The sequence below is a fragment of the Xyrauchen texanus genome, chromosome 1 (genome assembly GCF_025860055.1).
Source record: "Xyrauchen texanus isolate HMW12.3.18 chromosome 1, RBS_HiC_50CHRs, whole genome shotgun sequence".
NCBI lineage: Eukaryota > Metazoa > Chordata > Actinopteri > Cypriniformes > Catostomidae > Xyrauchen > Xyrauchen texanus.
In genome coordinates, this window is record NC_068276.1 from 6,634,006 (window position 1) to 6,653,701 (window position 19,696).

General features: G+C 37.8%; 1 protein-coding gene across 5 annotated transcripts in view; it reads left to right on the forward strand.

Moving 5' to 3' along the window:
• LOC127650747 (signal-induced proliferation-associated 1-like protein 2) overlaps positions 1 to 19,696 on the forward strand; it is a 64,793-nt gene that overhangs the window by 28,119 nt on the left and 16,978 nt on the right. For all 5 annotated transcript variants that reach the window (XM_052136372.1, XM_052136365.1, XM_052136380.1 and 2 more), the window contains exons 4-11: positions 1,976 to 2,164; positions 5,174 to 5,348; positions 7,015 to 7,118; positions 10,008 to 10,165; positions 11,636 to 12,239; positions 13,580 to 13,854; positions 16,869 to 17,252; positions 19,033 to 19,162. In XM_052136372.1, coding sequence (XP_051992332.1) covers positions 1,976 to 2,164; positions 5,174 to 5,348; positions 7,015 to 7,118; positions 10,008 to 10,165; positions 11,636 to 12,239; positions 13,580 to 13,854; positions 16,869 to 17,252; positions 19,033 to 19,162 — 2,019 coding nt within the window. The remainder of the gene's footprint in view (positions 1 to 1,975; positions 2,165 to 5,173; positions 5,349 to 7,014; positions 7,119 to 10,007; positions 10,166 to 11,635; positions 12,240 to 13,579; positions 13,855 to 16,868; positions 17,253 to 19,032; positions 19,163 to 19,696) is intronic.

Here is a 19,696-nt window from a genome sequence, read left to right on the forward strand (position 1 = left end):
CAATGGTTATTATCAATCTCTTGGAATGTGTGTTCCAGTTGTAGGGGTTTTTCTAGGAGTGTGTTCGGACAGATCTGCCCTTTGAATTTAAGACTGAATTAAAACTGACATTTTCTGAATTTGACAGATGCCAGAAATTCAGACTGGCCAGTATCAGTCCAAATAACTTTATTGCTCAGGAAAATGTCAGTGTAGATTCTGTATTAATGCCATACGGTGTAGAATTGTTCAATTTCTTTTTCTCAATTTTTCTCCTGAATCCAAGGCTCTACAATACTTTTAAGGGTTAGCCTCTGTTATAATTAGCTAAATGTCCACAGAGGGGCGCCAAAAGCGAGTTCTGAAGCAAGTTGTTTTCAGCTGTATAGGCTGTAATACAGTGAAGAAGAATGCTTATTTTATAAACTGAACACCCAAACTCAAACTTAAACCTGAACATCATTGGGGAAAAATTTAATGTTACAGGGAAAATGCAACTTCCGAATCACGCTCGTCACTGGGTATTCAAATGCGATTACTTCTGGTTTCAACGCAGTATCTGATGATGATAGTGCGCTTCCGGTTGGCTTAGTAAATGTAAACATGCTGGACCCTTGCAAAAATGTCTGATCTCACTTATCAGTGAGACGGCATAATGTGGATGATCCTAGGGTTCCGAAAGTATTGGAAACTACATGCCAACCCCCCACGTAATCATGTTTCCAATATAGTGGGCTCTGCGTCATCCTTTTTTCATTGTAATAGGTTATAAAAAAATCCATGCTGCATAATATATTAAAGCCAAATTGTAATGATAGGGGACCTTGTTAAAAATAAACTTAGCAACAAAAAGCCACTCTTTGGTAATGTTGGGATCTTTCAGAAGGCTAAGCAAAGTTGCAGCAATCTAGAAATGGCACAATATTCCCCATATGTCTTAGTTCAATACCAGCTAAAATAATAGTATCGTCTTCTGGTGTTTAGGAGTAATACGATCTACCCTTTCACTGAACTAGGGGAAAAAATGTATTCAAAGATCCATTGCGATTTTATTCAAAGAGACTTTGTACATTTTATCAGTACATGTGTACCCTGGGAATCTAACCCATGACCTGGGTGTTGCTAGCGTCATGCTATACTGCATATCATGCAAATAGGACATTTACATAGAAGCCTTAAAGGCACAGCAGCAAAAATGTAATATTTAATTTCAAAGGTCAGAGAGAGTGTGGAAAATGGTCATACAATAATGAAATTGTATTTCTGACTCAAAAGAACTTAACTAACATTAGAATTGGACTTTAATTGGAATTTTTTTTAAGTTTAAGTTACGCCTCTTTCAATCAATATAATGTCTTTCATTCTCATTAAAGGAATATTCCAGGTTCAGTTCAAGTTAAGCTCAATCAAAAGCATTTGTGGCATACTGTAATGCTGATTACCACAAACATTAATTTTGACTCGTCTCTCCTATTCTTTAAAAAAAGAGGCTCTTACAATGGAAGTTAATGAGTGCCAATTTTTGGGGGGGTTAAACAGAAATGTGAAGCTTATAATTTTATAAAAGCACTTACATGAATTCACCTGTTAAACCTCATGTATTATAAATTGCAATTTAATTGCAATATTTACAGTCATTTTAGGGTTTGTTGACGTTACATTGTCATGGCAACAAGGATATGATATTGGCTATAGCCTTCCACAGAAAAGGTTTGTAAGTGATTTTATCACAGTAAAATCATGTTAACTGTACATGCATATTGTTTACATGTTGTGCTATACTTGTGAAACAGTGAATATTTTAACGTTTACAGATTGGTCCCCATTCACTTCCTTTATAAGAGCCTCATTGGATCCCAGATATTTGTTTGTTTTTTTAAAGAAAAGGTGGTAATTACTATTATGCCACAAATGCTGTTGATTGAGCTGAACTTGTATTGAACCCGGAATATTCCTTTAACAGGAATATTGTCTTGTCCCTGTCATTTTCCTGTAGCTAAAGACCCTGCGTGGTTCAATCCTGGAGGAGTCTGTTCCCTCTGCAGCACGGCACACTACGCCACGCGGACTTTCCCCCAAGAGACTGCTGGAGTTCATATTGCCTGATCTTAACCTACAATGCCTCAGACTGGCCTCCACCTCCCCTAAAGTCAAAGACACACTGCTTAAACTGGACGAGCAGGGGGTGAGCCAGATTTAACATCGGACCAGTTTCTGGTCTAGTTCTGCTGTACTGAATGTTGGGGTTTGAAAGTTACTGTGAAACTGTAGCTTCCCAAGCTTCATGCAACACATAATTTAAAGCAGTTCAACTACAGTCAAGCCAACCATTTCAAAAAGTAGTTAAGGTACCTGACAAGTGACTAGCAAAGGTAGTTAACTAAATATAGGATTTTAATATTAGATTTAATTCTGTAATAAGAACAGTATTTATCTGGCACAAAAAAATAAAACTAGAAAGCACCCTAATTTATATTAAAGTAATAGAAAATAATTTACTCACCCTCATGCCATCCCAGATGTATATGAATTTCTGTCTTTTGCAGAACACAAATGAAGATTTTTAGAAGAATATCTCTGATCTGTACAATGCAAGTGAATGGTGACCAGAACTTTGAAGCTCCAAAAAGCACTTAAAGGCACATGAAATAATCCTTACAACTCCAGTGGTTAAATCCATGTCTTCAGAAGCGATATGATAGGTGTGGGTGAGAAACAGATACAATGTAAGTCCTTTTATCTATTAATTCTCCTCCATGCCCAGTAGGTGGCGATATGCACAAAGAATGTGAATTGCCAAAAACAAAAGAAGAATGTGGTCGTAAATGTGGACATTTATTGGGGAAAAAAGGACTTAAATATTGTTCTCACCCACACCTATCATATCGCTTCTGAAGATCTCCACTGCAGTCGTTTGGATTAGTTTTATGCTCTCTTTATGTGCTTTTTAGAGCTTTAAAATTCTGGTCACCATTCACATGCATTGTATTGACCAACAGAGCTGAAATATTCTTTTAAAAATCTTAATTTGTGTTCTGCAGAAAAAAAAGAAAGTCATACACATCTGGGATGGTATGAGGGTGAGTAAATGATGAGAGAATTTTCGTTTTTGGGTGAACTATAAATAATATATATTTTTTACAGCATTTATTCATCTTTGCTAATGTTTATTAATAAAAATACAATTGTTCATTGTTAGATTAGTTTAGATTAGATTCAACATTATTGTCATTTATTGTCATTGCAGTACAGAGTTAGTTCATGTTAGTTCACAATCAGAGGTTAAATTGGGCCGGAGCGCACCGGAGCGCAGCTCCGCCTCCTCAGGTCCACAACACACCCTGCCGGAGCTCAGCTCCGTCTCCTTCAGCACCAAATATTGTTATTGCACTTAAATTATTTTTCATCTCCTGACTCCTGGCAAATACATGGCATATGAGACTGAATAATTAGCAAGACTACACAGAGACACCCAGGCTACATGGAATTATCAGACGTCATAAATGCATTAATCGCTGGTTCAGCACCCCGCCCACAACCATCAAGGGAAAACTGTCACTATTCTAAGACAGCGACGTTACCATGGAATCCCGCTAACGGCTAGAGCGATCGAATATAAAAATAGCATGTAGCTAGAACATGTTATATAACTAAAGCATGTTAGTTTACATGTTAAATGAACTACTAAATGAAGAATAACATCGGCTGCGTGAGCATTTCAAGTAATATATTGATTTTTAACAGTTTGCATATACTGTAGGTGCACGACAGAGAGGCCAGACTGCTCCTGTCTGTACTTATATATGAGCCCATTATTATCCCATTTGTTACCTAATATTTATACACATATTACACAGAAGGAAAGGCTCCTCATTACCATGGTTAGGTCAGTGTGCTAGTCTTAAATAATAGTAATAATAAATGAATGTATTTATGAAAAATAAATACTAGCTGAAACACATCTTGAAACTTTAAACTGATGTCTAATAAATTTTACCTTTAGATTATTTCATTTGAAACAGTTACTTTTACTGTAAAATCCTGAAACAAATTTGTAAAGGTGATGTGTGTAATTATTAATATTTTTAACCATTTTGGTAAAGGGGCCACATCGGGTTTTAAGTAGTGCATGGGGGGGGCCACATTGTAATGCTTTTGAGATACAATGTTCTGCATTGATTTTGTTTTTGTATCTTTTAAGGCCAGAAATAGTTGTGTACTCAATTTTCTGAAGTGTATCTGTGACTAATGGGACTATTCTGCAATTGCCTAAAGTATTATATTGCTCTCAAAGATAGATACTTTTCTATCAGGCATTACAAAACTCAATAAAGGCGGAGATTATAATTTTTTTTCCAACTCTACTTCCCTGTTAATTTGTTATTCAGTTTTACTAATAATAAAAAAAAAAACTTTATAGAACGTTTAATGTTTCTGCATAAGCGTGAGTTTACTCTTTTTTTTCTTTACCCGTTTACATGCTAAAAGTGTCATGATGCGTTTCTCCTCGATGGTTTTTCAACACTCAACAGAATAACACAGGCTGCATGAATATGATAAATAATTACTGCAAGAGTTACATTTACATACAGGTGCGAAGGGACTTCAACGTTTCTAAATTGTACAAATAAAAAATACATTTAGCTACATATTCGTCTCTGGCTTGCAATATTTTCAAACATGTTCCTTTTATACATTTTACGAGGGTGAAATCCGTTGCCTGCCTGTTAACATTCAAGATAAAAAATTATAATAAAATAAGTGAATTGTAAAGTATTTGTCTTTGTTTGAATAACTACTCAACCCTACCTTACACATTAATACTGGAAAAAGAGCCCCATTGGTGTAAAAACCCTAAGTCATTTTACGGCGGGATTTTGAATGATGACCATTCACGGTAAATAAGGGCTCCCCCTCCCTACAAAAGCCAATTTAACCACTGTTCACAATGCATAAATAATGTTAATAAAATACAACTTTTTAATTTAAACATGCATTAGTATATGTTGAAATGTTCATGTTAACTAATGTTTTTATCTAATGTTCACAAATGGAACCTTATCGTACTACCCAAAGGTTTGCCTACGACAGCAAAATCCAAGCAAAAGTCGTGAAGGGAGGGCATGGCCTTAGAGAAAACGACATTATTTTATTAACTAATTGAACCCTTGTTAATGTGTGTTTGTGTGTGAAGCTGAATTTCCAGCGTAAGGTGGGGGTGATGTACTGCAGAGCGGGGCAGAGCACTGAAGAGGACATGTATAACAATGAGAGTGCTGGACCGGCATTTGATGAGTTTCTGGACCTCCTAGGCGACAGGGTGCGACTAAAGGGTTGGGAGAAATACAGAGCTCAACTAGACACCAAAAGTGAGACAACAATTCAGCACACACTCACAGTCTTTATATAACTGCATAATATTTCAATATTACAATGCATAAGTGTTAAAAGTGTGGGGGAATTGACTAAGAATGAATTGTGCTCGCTGATAGTGTCATTCATTTGCGCACGCTGTCTGCATTGTTTTAACACCTGATTCACTAAAAGAACTATGCACAGTTTGCACAATGCAATTTCAGACCTTGCTGGTCAGTTCTAAGTGCTAGGTTAGGGGAATGCTACTACTGCAATATGGTATACTTTACTGAGTAAATAAGTGTTATTGGAAGAGATGGTGATGTTTCACAGTGGTAAACACTTGACTGTACCACATTTTTCAGAATTGGGGTTGTATAAATGAGGCATGCTTGCATATCACAGTGACTTAATTTAAACAGCACAGTGCTATTTCATTGCTCATGGTTAAACTGGATTGAGCACCGTTTAGTGAATTCTCTATTTATTCTTCATATAATTGCTAAGGCTGTCAATTTTGCATGTTAATTCAGTGTGATTATATAAAAATATCACTTTTAAAAAGTTATTGCATTTAATCATCCCCCCTGTCCGTACGCAAATTCCGTAATTCTGCAAATTGTCTACCAACAGAGTAATTCAAGTTTGAAGGACCACCTATATGTCTTTGCGAGTCATAGTCATCAGGGGGCAATCAGCACACCTCCAGCTGTAAAAGTTAAAAAGGTGTAGTTTACCCAAAACATTTAATTCTCTCATTATTTACTCACTCAATCTGCTGAACTCAAATGAACATTTTTAGAAGCATTTCTCAGCTCTTTTGGTCTTTACAATGCCAGTGAATGGGTGCCAAAAATGTGAAGCTTCAAAAATCACATAAGTCATAAAAGTGGTTAAATCTATATCTTCAGAAGTGATATGATAGGTGTGGGAGAGAAACAGAGCCTTTTTACTATAAATTCTCTTCTCTGCTCAGTCAATCTCCACTTTCACTTTCACATTCTTCTTCTTGTGTTTTTGGTGATTCTCATTCTTTATGCATATTTGCCCCCTACCCCAAAAGAAATTGACTTAAATATTGATGTTTCTCACCCACACCTATCATATTACTTCTGAAGTCATGGATTAAACCACTGGTGTCATATGGATTACTTTTATGCTGCCTTTATGTGCTTTTTGGAGCATCAACATTTTGGCACCCATTCACTTGCATTGTATGGACCAATAGAGCTGAAATATTCTTCTAAAAATCATAATTTGTGTTCTGCAGAAGATAGAAAGTCATACATATCTGGGATGGCATGAAGGTGACTAAATGATGAGATAATTTAAATTTTTGGGTGAACTGTTCCTTTAACACGCAGTTATATAGGCAACAAACCACACTACCGAGAGTCCTCTCTGTTAAAAATAAAAGAGTCCTCAAAAATGACTCCTGATTAAAAAATGTCATAGATTGATAGCCCTAATAATTGCACAAAATTACAATAACATAAGTGCTGATTGTATGTGTCTAACATTAGTATAATATAATTTGTGCTTTTTTGTTTGAAATTGTTCTGTGAAAAAAACAAACGTCAATTCAATGTTTCCACAAACTATACACAGATGATAGCAGATTTAGATGAAAAAGAGACCTAATGTGTATTAAGTTGTGTATCTATATGTGTTTATTTGCAGCGGACTCCACGGGGATACACTCTCTCTACACTCGCTACCAAGATTATGAGATCATGTTCCATGTCTCCACCATGCTTCCATACACACCCAACAATACACAACAGGTAAGCTACAGAACAAGTGGACACCCCTAAAAATTTGTCATTTCTGAACTCTGGACCATTCATATACACACTTTCCTTTGTGTGAGTGATTTGGTGCCTCCCGTGGCCAAGTAATGAGTTAAACACGATAAACACGAAATGTCAAGCCTAAGAAAGGATCCAAAATCACCATGAATTTATCATTGCTCTACCATTTTTATCATTTTTGACAAATGACTAATACATTATTTGTAATCAGGGTGAAATAATTTATTAGTCATTTGTCATATTTAAAGCAGCATTAAAATAAACCATAAAAGCAGCATTAAAATAAACCATAAAAAGCAAAGATGGGATGTGATTGTGCTTTTGGGAGTCCATGAAGGGAGCGTGTTTTAAGGGACCGTGGGAATTTTTTTGGCTCATGATGATTTCAGTGATGATGGCCTATTATTAGTTCTGGGTCCCAAATGCCCTTGGTAGTTGTCAAGTGTAATAATTAGAACATTGAGATGTAGACTAAGAAATTAAAGGGGAGTTCACCCAAAAATAAAAGTTCTGTCAGTTTTATGCTTCATCGTGTTGATTCAGAACCGTATGGCCTTTTTACACAAAACAAAAAAAGATGCCTATGTTTGGATAGTTTTGCCATGCCTCTTTGGTGCATTAAAAAAGAATCGAGTGAAATCAAGTATGAAGTGAAATCTTGACCGAAACATGAGACTGTTTTTATATAATGAAATAAAGTTGATAATCAATAAACTACTAAATTAATTCAAACTTGAAGCACCACCTTCAGCCTTCACATTCAGCTAGGGGCAGTAAGCGCAGCTCCAGCTGTACAGGCAACAAACCAACAGCTGAACGGAACTCAACAGAGGGGTCCCGAGAAGGGATTTAAAGTTTAAATTTAATTGAATTGCTACAGCATCCTAAAAATGGGGCGTTTTCTTAAAGACACTGAAAACCAGTTATATGCAATGCAATCAAACAACGAAAATAGTGCAGACAGACACAAGGGCGTGTCCTGTGAAAAGGTAGCCCAAGTCTTGACCCAGAATCACATTTAAACAGGCACGTGCACACATAGACATCAAAAGGGGCTTGAGCACCTGCCCTTTTTATTCCTGGAGAGAAAGTGCCCTTTTTTCTGGGGTGCTTTTTTTTTTTGAAAAATAATATATATTCCTGTTTACGCAGAATGCGCACAGCTTCCCTGTCAAGCAAATATATTTATTGAATAGTGTATATAAATATCGGGTCAGGAGTTCTGAAGCGCTCCCCCCCAGCAGCGCACATTGGCACATCACCACTTCACTCACACACACACACACACACACACACACACACACACACACACACACACACACACGAGGCAGCAGCAACAGCAGCAGCGACCCCTCCCAGCAGTGTTTTTATTGGCTTGTGTTGAGGTGAGTGGCGATGAACAAAAGATTAAACTACCAGTGCCTCGAATTTACTGCTGATTAGCCAAAGACAAATATAGTTAACCTGTGTCTTGCTAGCATGCATGCCTCATGAGCTACTAGCTAATGTAATAATAAGTTAGCTACAGTTTAGCTAAGGCAAATATGTCATGGCCATACAGTGCTACTGTACTAAATGGGGACCCTACAGGTGAATACAGTGTGTGTGTCTAATAACATCATCACAATCGATAAACTGATATGCAAATTAGGCGTCAACTAGTTAAAATGTGCATATTTGCATCTAATTGACAGGGCAATGCAGGTAAATAGGATAAACAAAATAATTAAAGCATATCACCACAGAACGTCCCCAGTTAATGACTTACATACATCAAGAGTCTTTCCCCCTGAAATTTAGAAATCTAAATGGGTGAATTTAGAAGAAATCTACAGATGCAAACAGATGGAGGATAGTAGGTTTAAAAAGAAACTCCATCTAAATATGGATTTTGAAGGTTTTATTTGATGATGATGATACAGTCCTCCCTCAAATGTGAAACTATGTTCATGTCACCATCAGTTATTGTGTATGTGTGTGTGTGTGTGTGTACATGCATAGCAATAATAATATTATATTTTTGTATAATATATTATGTACATATTATGTATTTGATTAAAACATTCAGGCAATTCAGTATTCTGATGCTTGGTTTCAAATTATTAGTAAAACGCCCCTCTGCTTGATGCAGTTATTTAGGTTATTCTAAATATATACTTGAAACTAGTAGCATAGAAAACATGCACATTGTGGCATGGTTTCCTTTGCTGCTCTATACACCTAGTGAATACTAAGGAGACCATGGTTTCTGTGTGAACTGATTATTTTGTAGACATCTTTTGAAAATGAAACAATTGCGTGAGTTTGAGGAAGATAAAATTAATTAACTTTTTAAATTAATTTTTTAAAAAGGAAGTCAGAGTTGTTAATATATATACTTTTTTGTTTAAAAAAAAAGTTAAAAAATACGTAATTATGAGAAGTGCCCTTTTTTTCACTTGAGCCCCTGCCCCTCAAAATGTCTGTGCACGTCCCTGCATTTAAACATTGATGCACTAAAGTGAAAAGGAAGGCTTCACCTTTTGAATAATCTAATTTGTATTTTTCTATCCCAAACTGTTGCCTAGATATAATCATTTAAATTATGTGTGTTTTTTTTTTTTTAAACAGACTCTAAAGCTATATATATATATATATATATATATACACATAGAAGTTGTCAAGTTCTTTTTTGTGTTCTATGAAAGAAAGTAATGTGAATGAACAAATTGTGACCGAATTTTCATTTTTAGGTGAACTATTTGTAATAATAATAATAATAATAATCCATTATTGTTGAGTGTTGTGCAAACTGACTATATTTTTGTCTGTCTAAAAAGCTGACGTGTCAAGGCCAACCCAACCCCTGTATTTCTGTCCTAGTTACTGAGGAAAAGGCATATAGGGAACGATATCGTCACAATAGTCTTCCAGGAACCAGGCGCTTTACCCTTCACACCAAAAGCCATCCGTTCTCACTTTCAGCATGTGTTCATCATCGTCCGAGTGCATAAGCCCTGCACTGACAATACTTATTACAGGTAAGAGAGTAGACCAAACGTGCTGGAGGAAAAGAAATAGGGAATAGATGTTGAAATTCTGGCCAGTACAGATTTCCATGTTATGGCCACTACCCAATAAATGACAGATGTTATAAATCTATAATAATTTGTTGAAAAAGAAAATGAAAACACACTAAAAACTGAAAATGAATAGTTTTATTTGTTACAGGTGAGAAGTTAACACCCGCCACAAATCATATACAGGTATATATTTACAGTGGCAGGTAATTTGGCCTCTTCTACCAGCCACTATTGCAGACGTCCTGTCTTGGATTGATCTGACATGAAAATGTTGTTGTTCAGTAACAATGACACACTCTTGTTGAAGTAGCGCATTTGATTTGATTTTGAAACAACTGAAAACCAAAAGTATAGATGAGATATTTCACATGAACAGTGGCATGGTCGATATATGCATTCATCTGCCATTGTGGAGTGGGGGTGTTTTTAATGATGAGTTTAGTCAGTCTGTCTGTCTGTCTGTCTATCTATTCTGTCTTCTATCCATGCATCTATCTGTCTGTCTGTCTGTCTGTCTGTCTATCTATCTATCTATTCTGTCTTCTATCCATGCATCCATCTATCATCTATCTGTCTGTCTATCTATCTCTCTGTCTGTCTGTCTATCTATCTATCTATTCTGTCTTCTATCCATCCATCCATCTGTCTGTACATCTATCTACCTGTCTGTCTGTCTGTCTATCTATCTATCTATAATCTATCTGTCTGTATGTCTATCTATCTATCTATCTATCTATCTATCTATAAGCTATCTGTCTGTATGTCTATCTATCTATCTACCTGTCTGTCTATCTGTCTATCTATCTCTCTGTCTGTCTGTCTGTCTGTCTGTCTACCTGTCTGTCTGTTTTCTATCTATCTGTCTGTCTGTCTGTCTGTCTGTCCATCCATCTTTCTGTCAGTCTATCTGTCTGTCTGTCTGTCTGTCCATCTTTCTGTCTCTCTGTCTTCTATCCATCCATCCATCCATCCATCTATCTATCTATCTCTGTCTGTCTGTCTATCTATCTATTCTGTCTTCTATCCATCCATCCATCCATCCATCCATCCATCCATCCATCTATCTCTCTCTCTGTCTGTCTGTCTACCTGTCTGTCTGTTTTCTATCTACCTGTCTGTCTGTTTTCTTTGTCTGTCTGTCTGTCTGTCTGTCTGTCTGTCTGTCTATATATTTATCTGTCTGTCTGTCTGTCTTCTAATTTTTTCAAGAAATTAGTTTAAATATATATATATATATATATATATATATATATATATATATATATATATATATATATTTTTTTTTTAATTGAGAGTCCAATACCAATAATTGAAAAAACTATATCACTTACAGTATATTGACCAATAACCAATATGATCACGATATATTGTGCATATCTAGAAGAAAAATAAATACATTTAATTTGCCTTTATCTAATTTTTTTTTAGAGTGGCTGTGACTCGCTCCAAGGACATCCCTCTCTTTGGTCCTCTTTTCCCTAAAGGTGCACGCTTCCCTCGTTCTCCTTCCTTCCGTGACTTTCTCCTTGCCAAAGCCATTAACGGCGAAAACGGCGCTGATAAATCAGAGAAATTCCGCTCAATGGCCACACGTACACGGCAGGAGTACCTAAAAGACCTGGCGGAGAACTACGTCACCACCACGCCCATTGATTCGTCCACCAAATTCCCGTTGCTGTCGTTGGGCGGAAAACGCAAAGAAAAATTAAAGGGACCTAAGGGGGCAGAACTCCATAGTGCTGGCGCTTTAGTGTGGGCCGTCACAGCAATTCAGGGTAGCCAGTGCAATGGGCTGAACCTGCCTTGCCTGCTGGGCATATCGGCAGAATCGGTAGTGCTCATAGAGCGATTTACGCGAAGGGTGGTATTCAATTGCAGCTGTCGCGATGTGATTGGCTGGAAGGCAGTGACAGAGACGGGATCTCAAGGTGGGCCTTGCCTGGATGTCTTCTACGAGAGGGGCGAGGCAGTGACTGTGATTGTGCCAGACAGCCAAGTGGAGGATATTAAGGAGGTGGTCCAACGATTGGAGGTGAGAATTTTAGTTATCAAATTTACTCTGATGTCTAGAGTCAAACAGTTGGGTTTCTTCTAAGAGAAATTCATTTTTTACAATAATGTATAAACCTTTCAACAAAGATGTGCCTAGAGCACCGAGAAGTATGCTTATGATAAAATAATTGTTATATGCTTCTGTAGAAGCCAAAGGCCAGTGTGAACTTTATTATAGCCACAAACTCTACATCTGTAACCCGCTCACACACACACAAGACGAGACAGTCACAATGTAAATCAAAACTGCTTTTATTTTTAAAGAGCAGACGAAGGTACAGTGGGGAAAATCCAGAGGGAGAATGGTCGAGGTAAGCGTAGGGTCAAAGCCGGGGTAATCAGAATCAGATTAGCGGGAAGGACTAAACAGGGGAGCTAGGGGAACAAGAGAGGCTGGCAAGCTAAGGGGTAACGAATCACAGGGGGGTCAAAACTAGATGAGACTAGCGGGGGGCAAAGACACGGGAAACTAAATACAATAACCAACACTGGAGAAACGAATGCATGTGGAATATATAGTGACGAGTGCAGGTGTAAACAATGAACAGGAGTGCAGATGACGCGAGTGCAGGTGTAAACAATGACGTGGTGATTGGGACGAATGCAGGTGGTCATAATGTTCTGGATGAGAGCAGGAAGCGAGCGAGTACCCGAGGGGGGAGATAGTCTACGAGCATGTGAGCTCGTAGGAGCAAAAACGAGCGTGCAAGCTCGAACGAGCAAAACGGGCGTGGAAGCCCGAGGGAGGAAAAAAAAAGAGCGTACGAGCTCAAGGAGGCGGAGCGAGGGAGCGGGGTTCGTGACAACATCAGCTCTTCCCGTTGGCTGTTTTCTTCAAAATGAGCCATGTTTTAACTTATTTGTGAGCTTGCTTGGTTAAATAATCCAATGTTGTATCTCAGATGTCCAGAACTAAAAGCATGATAAACAAATCATTGGCAAAACATGTTATTATCTATTGATGATAAAATGATCTCAGCTTTTCAAAGACATCTAAATTGAGCTTCTAGTCCATTCAGAGGCCGATATATTCTACAAAACAGTGGGGACATGCGTGCAATCCAAAATAGACTGGATGTGAGTGCTCAGCTGTATTAGAGTCCCACTGTATGTGTGTAAAGTGAGCTTTTAAATTTGGGTGTAAACAATTGGGAGTTCAAGAGGTTATTTAATAAAGTTGTCTATGCGTTGTGTATAATTTAATTATCAGATGCAATCTTGGCATGTTTGCCTTGTTTGCAGAACACCCTTCATTTTAAGACACTGTTCTTTTCATGACAAATGCAGTTTTAATGTGACACTTCAATACTGACTCACCAGCTGGTTACGCGTGGCTGTGAAGCACGTGAGGTCACGCCCCTGAGAGATGGAGTCGGCCATGCAGGCTTCCTGATGAGTGAGGAAGGCTTTGTAACGGAGCTTCAGCGGTTTGGGTATGCGGAGAGTGGGGGACTGCAGTTGGGGGCACGTGTAGTTCGTCTCTGCGGCCAGGTCCTGATACACCTCAGCCAGGAAGAGAGAAGCATACTCCTGCGCACTGCGCAAAAGATCCACATCACAGTCATACCTCCAGATGAGAATGGAAGACCACGCAGGTAATCGAAGTAATGGGTTATTTGTGGGGCAGTAATTAAATTATAAAAGGATCAAATTAATGACATGATACACTGATTAATTAATCAAATTTACCACATAATATTAGTTTTCTTTAACTTCTATGTACTTACTTTAAACAGTTATGCATTTGAAACAGTGCACTGTTTCAGTCCCTGCCATTGAAAAACACCCCCACAGCATGCCGCTTCACCGTTGCGATGGTGTTGCGCAGGTGATGAGCGGTGCCTGGTTTCCTCCAGACATGATTCTTGGAATTGAGGCCAAACAGTTCAATGTTCATTTCATCAGATCAGAGAATCTTGTTTCTCACAGTCTGAGAGTCCTTTAGGTGCTTTTTTGCAAATTCCAAGCGGGCTTTCTTGTGTCTTGCACTGAGGAGAGGCTTCCGTCTGGCCAGATTGGTGGAGTGTTGCAGTGATGGTTGCCCATCTGCAAGTTTCTGCACACATGATCTCTGGAGCTCACCCAGAGTGATCATCGGGTTCTTGGTCACCTCCCTTACCAAGGCCCTTCTCCCCCGATTTCTCAGTTTGGCCAGGCAGCCAGCTATAGGAAGAGTCCTGGTTGTTCCAAACTTCTTCCACTTAAGAATTATGGAGGACACTGTGCTCTTGGGAAAACTTTTTGTAGCCTTTCCCAGATCTGTGCCTTGACACAATCCTGTCTCTGAGCTCTGCAGGCAGTTCCTTTGACCTCATGGCTTGGTTTTTGCTCTGATATGCATTTTCAGCTGTGAGGCCTTATATAGACAGGTGTGTGCCTTTCCAAATTATGTCCAATGAATTCAATTTGCCACAGGTGGACTCCAATCAAAGTGTAGAAACATCTCAAAGATGATCCAGAGAAATGGGATGCACCTGAGCTAAATTTCAATTGTCAGAGCAAATTTATAAAAAATCTTTTTTTTGTTTTGAAAGTTTTGATGACTTTACTATTATTCTAAAATGTTACAAAAAATAAAAAAATAATATAAAGAATGAATAAGTGACCCTAAACTTTTGAACGCTAGCGTGTGTGTATATATATATATATATATATATATATATATATATATATATATATATATATATATATATACACTGATCAGCCACAACATTAAAACCACCTGCCTAATATTGTGTAGATTATATTCTTCTAATAACAATTGTACTGAGCGGTTATCTGAGTTACCGTAGACTTTTATCAGTTCAAACCAGTCTGGCCATTATCTGTTGACCTCTCTCATCAACAAGACATTTCCATCCACAGAACTGTCACTCACTGGATGTTTATATACTGTACATCTATTCTATATCGAGGAAGATTTTGGGGGTGTTCACTCAGAATTCAGTAAACTGACACTTATATTTATTTTTTAAATAATCTTTTTTGTAAACATGTGAAAGAATGTGGAGAAAATGGAGAGATGAAGTGCATCATATTAAATTATTTTTTAAGAAATTGAAGAAAATATTTTTTTGGAGAAGGGCGAGTGGGCAGAAAAGTAAAATATAGAACGCTGGCAGTGGAGGATGGAGTGCTGTTGAAAGGTACAAAGTAGCGATTTGCAGCAGAACAATGTTAGATTCAGAAATGTAATGTGTATATGTTTAGACACACCTACTCATTCTTTATTATTCATATTTTCCACATTTCAGAATAATAAAGTCATTAAAACTGTAAAATAACACAAATGGAAGTATGGGAATTATGTAGTGACCAGAAATTAATTAAACAAAAGAGATTCTTCCACTGTTTGCCTAGATTATAGGCACACTCCTGTACTACAATATAACACTGCATAAAGTTTGACCCCCTTCTGTTCTTGCCAGTGACCCACCAGCTGGTCAAGGTATACGCATCTTTTTCTCTCTCATACACACATTTGATTGGTTATGCAGAAGCATGCACATACACTGCCCACAAATGGATCAAGGGGTCTGCATTACTCAACATGAGTAAGTCTTTGATTAGCTAATAGTGTCATGACAAAAGTAAACCAAAATAGTAGCATCAAAGTTTACCTCCATGACTAATAGTGTTCAGCTGATATACAGCATATGTTGACATTTTTAAAAGGGATGTCATTTTAACATGTGCATTTAGCAAAATGACTTGAACAAAAGATGTACAATGTACAAAAATACAAGTTATGATTGTTTGGAGGCCTTCGGCTGTTGTGACTTGCTTTTTTATCAGCTTTTCGCAGCATAGGTAAAGTCGCAACTCGTCGTTTAAAACAGCTTTACAGAAAATGAAGCTTTAATGTCTGTAAGTCTTTATTGTGCGGTTTGATAAACAACATGATTGTAGATTATGCCTTAAATATATACATACATATATATTATTTGTCTTTAGGCCCCCAGTGAACAAGCCAAATGTGACTGTGTTAAGAAAAACAAAAGTCCATAAGATGTAGATAACTGAGAAAAATATCCTTGGGGGAACCAGGCTCACAGGGGGAGCCAGTTCCACTCCGGTTAAAAAGAAATGGGTTTTAAAAGGCTGAATAGCTAAATGTATTAGCCTGGCCAATGCATCGGTCTGTCACTAGTTATGTCTTTGAATTATGCTCCTTACTTTCAATTAGAGGTCGACCAATTGTGGATTTTGTAGAAACCGATAACTAAGGTGGTGCAAAAGGCAGATAACCAATTTGTCGGCTGATAGTTTCTAAGATCGTTTTGTAGAACATTAAAACAATTTCTTAGACTTTCCTTACAATGACGTGCACAGACATAGCAGCTCAAGAGTCACAAACATGAAGGAAATAAAAAAAGATTCTACAACTATTGGCATAGAAACAGTATATGCAGGTAACCGATAGTTCGAAAAAGCAACAATCGGCACCGATTAATCAGTAAAACTGATATATCGGTCTACTTCTACCTTCAATACATCAGCTAATATTGATACATGCACATTTTTGCTATTAATTTGACTAATTAATCAGTATATCGTGTAATTTATTCAGTTAAATTCAAGGTTTTTCATTCTGTGGGTGCGAGCACAGGAGTTTCTCAGAGCTGTACCAGAAAGCCATCCAGGATGCTGAGAGCAAGTCTGGAGAGGGACGCTCAGGGGATGCCTGGGTCTTAGATGAGCGAGAAGAGGAGGAGGAGGAGGAGGATGATGAAGGAGGGGAAGATAACAAGAAAGAGGATGAAAATATGGTGACAGATAGAGATGCTCAAAAGAAGGAGAGATGTGGAGAGGAGATGGGAATTTCAGAGAGAGGGGATGCAGACTCGCTCCTTTCCCCACCCAGCTTGCCCCTCTTGCGGGCAACGTCTCTGCAGGACAGCATGATGAGCCAAACTCCAGAGATCACTGCCATCTCTCTCACTCGGAGCTACTCGCTAGAGCACCACGCACCATGCCAGAATATCCTTGAGAGGTATGCAGATTTTTGTTTCCTTACTTATGGTCATACTGAAAAGGCTCCTCACTACCCTGAGTCAAATGAAAGAAACCGAAACTGTCTACGATATTCTGGTGCACAGATATGTTATTTGTTACATGGTTGCTAGGGTAACCCCATCTGGTTGCTAGGCAGTTACCTAGGTGATACTCAAAAGCCTCCTTGCTACCCTGAGTCCAATGAATGAAACCAGAAATCTCAACGATATTCTGGGGAAGAGATATGTGATTTGTTACTTGGTTGCTAAGGTAATCCCATCTGGTTGCTAGGCAGTTACCAAGGTGACAAATGTCCCTCTAACATTTAAAGGTGCACTCTTTTGCTCCTTTTTGTTTGGCCTACATGTCTTGGTCTTTGGCTTTATACTGTGTAGTCAAATAATTTTCATTTCTGTAGCGCTTTTCATGATGCATATTGTTTACATTGATACACATGCCTTAATGCCCCCAGCGAACAGCTTTATAGAACTCATGTCTTAAAGTTTTTGGCCTCCAGTGAGCTACTATGTCAAGAAAAGAAAACAAACCATAAGGTGTTTAGTTAGTGGAGGGAAAAAAAAAACTTAAAAGGGCCAGACTCACCTGAGGAGGCACATCCTCCTCTGGCTTTACAAGTATGTGCAATGCAAGTCATTTATTTATTGAATAGATTAAGTGATCTAATTTTTCAATATGACAGTAATGCAGTGTTTAATACTGTAAAGATAATGATTACATTGTAAGGCTCTTGATTAAACCCAAAAATTTAAATGATCCCATAATTTACTCACCCTCAAGTCATCTTAAGTGTATATGACTTTCTTCTTTCAGCCAAACACAATCAGAATTATATAAAAAAATATCTTGCCTCTTCTGAGCTTTAAAATGGGAGGGAATGGAAATATTTTGAAGCCCAAAAAAGCGCATCCATCATAAACGTTATCCATACGGCTCCAGGGGGTTAATAAAGGCCTTCTGAAGCGAAGCTATGCGTTTTTGTAAGAACAATATCCGTATTTATAACTTTATAAACTATAATAACTGGCTTCCGGTAACGGCCGTCCTCGCATTCATGAGAGAGTCGAGTTCCGGCGTATGACGTAGGTCATGTTTTGATGGTCTTCACAAAGTCGCAAAAAACAACTATGTGGTATTTATAACGTATTCGTCAAAATGACCCTAAGATGATTGGAGGGTTAAACATATTTATAAAAACAAACTATTAATTTTATGCATTTGATTCATTCTGGGAACTGGATTGAAATGGGTTGTGAAAAGTGTCCGTTCCATACCAGAAAGGGGCAAACTGAAATGAGGTTGTTAAACAGCTGTTTGGCTTACCTGACTAGTCAGGAAAGTTGTTGGAATATGACAATGTAATTATTTAGCTGTTTTCCTTGCATATCTGTGACGAAAAGATCATTGTGCCACTTTTTGTATAAATGGCTTAAAGTAAGGAATCTTCCACATATGGAGTTACCATTAAAATCCTTTTCTAGGAATCGTAAACAACAGTAAAAGTCATGAACAATTAATAAAATACAAAGTATTCATGGCAAGTTTTTTTTAGTAATGTCAGAAACTATTTAATTGGCTAGAAATTGCTCTTTTTAAGTGCAATCTTTCTAAAAAAAAATTGTCTCTAAGGACCCGAAAGGTCATGAAAATGCATTGGTCTAATGGCATGTGAACATAACTTTTTGGTGTCCATACACAAGTGAGCAACTCAGAGTGTACTCAAACCTTAATGATCTGTCTTTTATCTGTATATCTGTCAGGCATGTATACGATAACGTGAGTCTAAAAGGAAACAGGCCCATTTATGAAAACCTCAGAGAGATAAGGGATACGACCCCTGACCTCATACTGGCTGTCAAACCTAAAGTGCCTCTGGAGCAAGAGGAACAGGTATGCAATGCACACTTTTATTTATTTTTCGGCATTAGTGACAGCACTGCTAGGACAAGTTTTGAAATGGGGAGTTGGGGATGAGGTGCTTGTGACATCATGATATGTAAATTGCTTTGCTCATAAAAATTAATTAGTGCTGTAATTGCCTGATAACTTTCCCAGACCAACCATTCATATAATCTAATTAATGTATGCACTATGGGCACTTGGCATTGAGGGTGCTTTTACACTAGACCTTTTGGTGCGGACCCGAGTCCTTTTGACATCAGAGTTCAGTTTGCTTGGTTATTAATAGTGCAGTTTGCATCTTATCATGTCGCTGGTCACAATTATTGTACTATAATACATTTCTCATAGCTGCTTGTCTTGAAATAAATTATTGACAGACAGTAGCTCACATTCTTCACATCTTTTGCAATGCATCCACAGCCAGACTGATCACACTGTGAATTTTAAACAATCAGTCAAAAGTTCTGCTGCTGAAATCGGTCTGTGCCGACTGAAATTCGAACCACTGCGCCCAATGGCTGA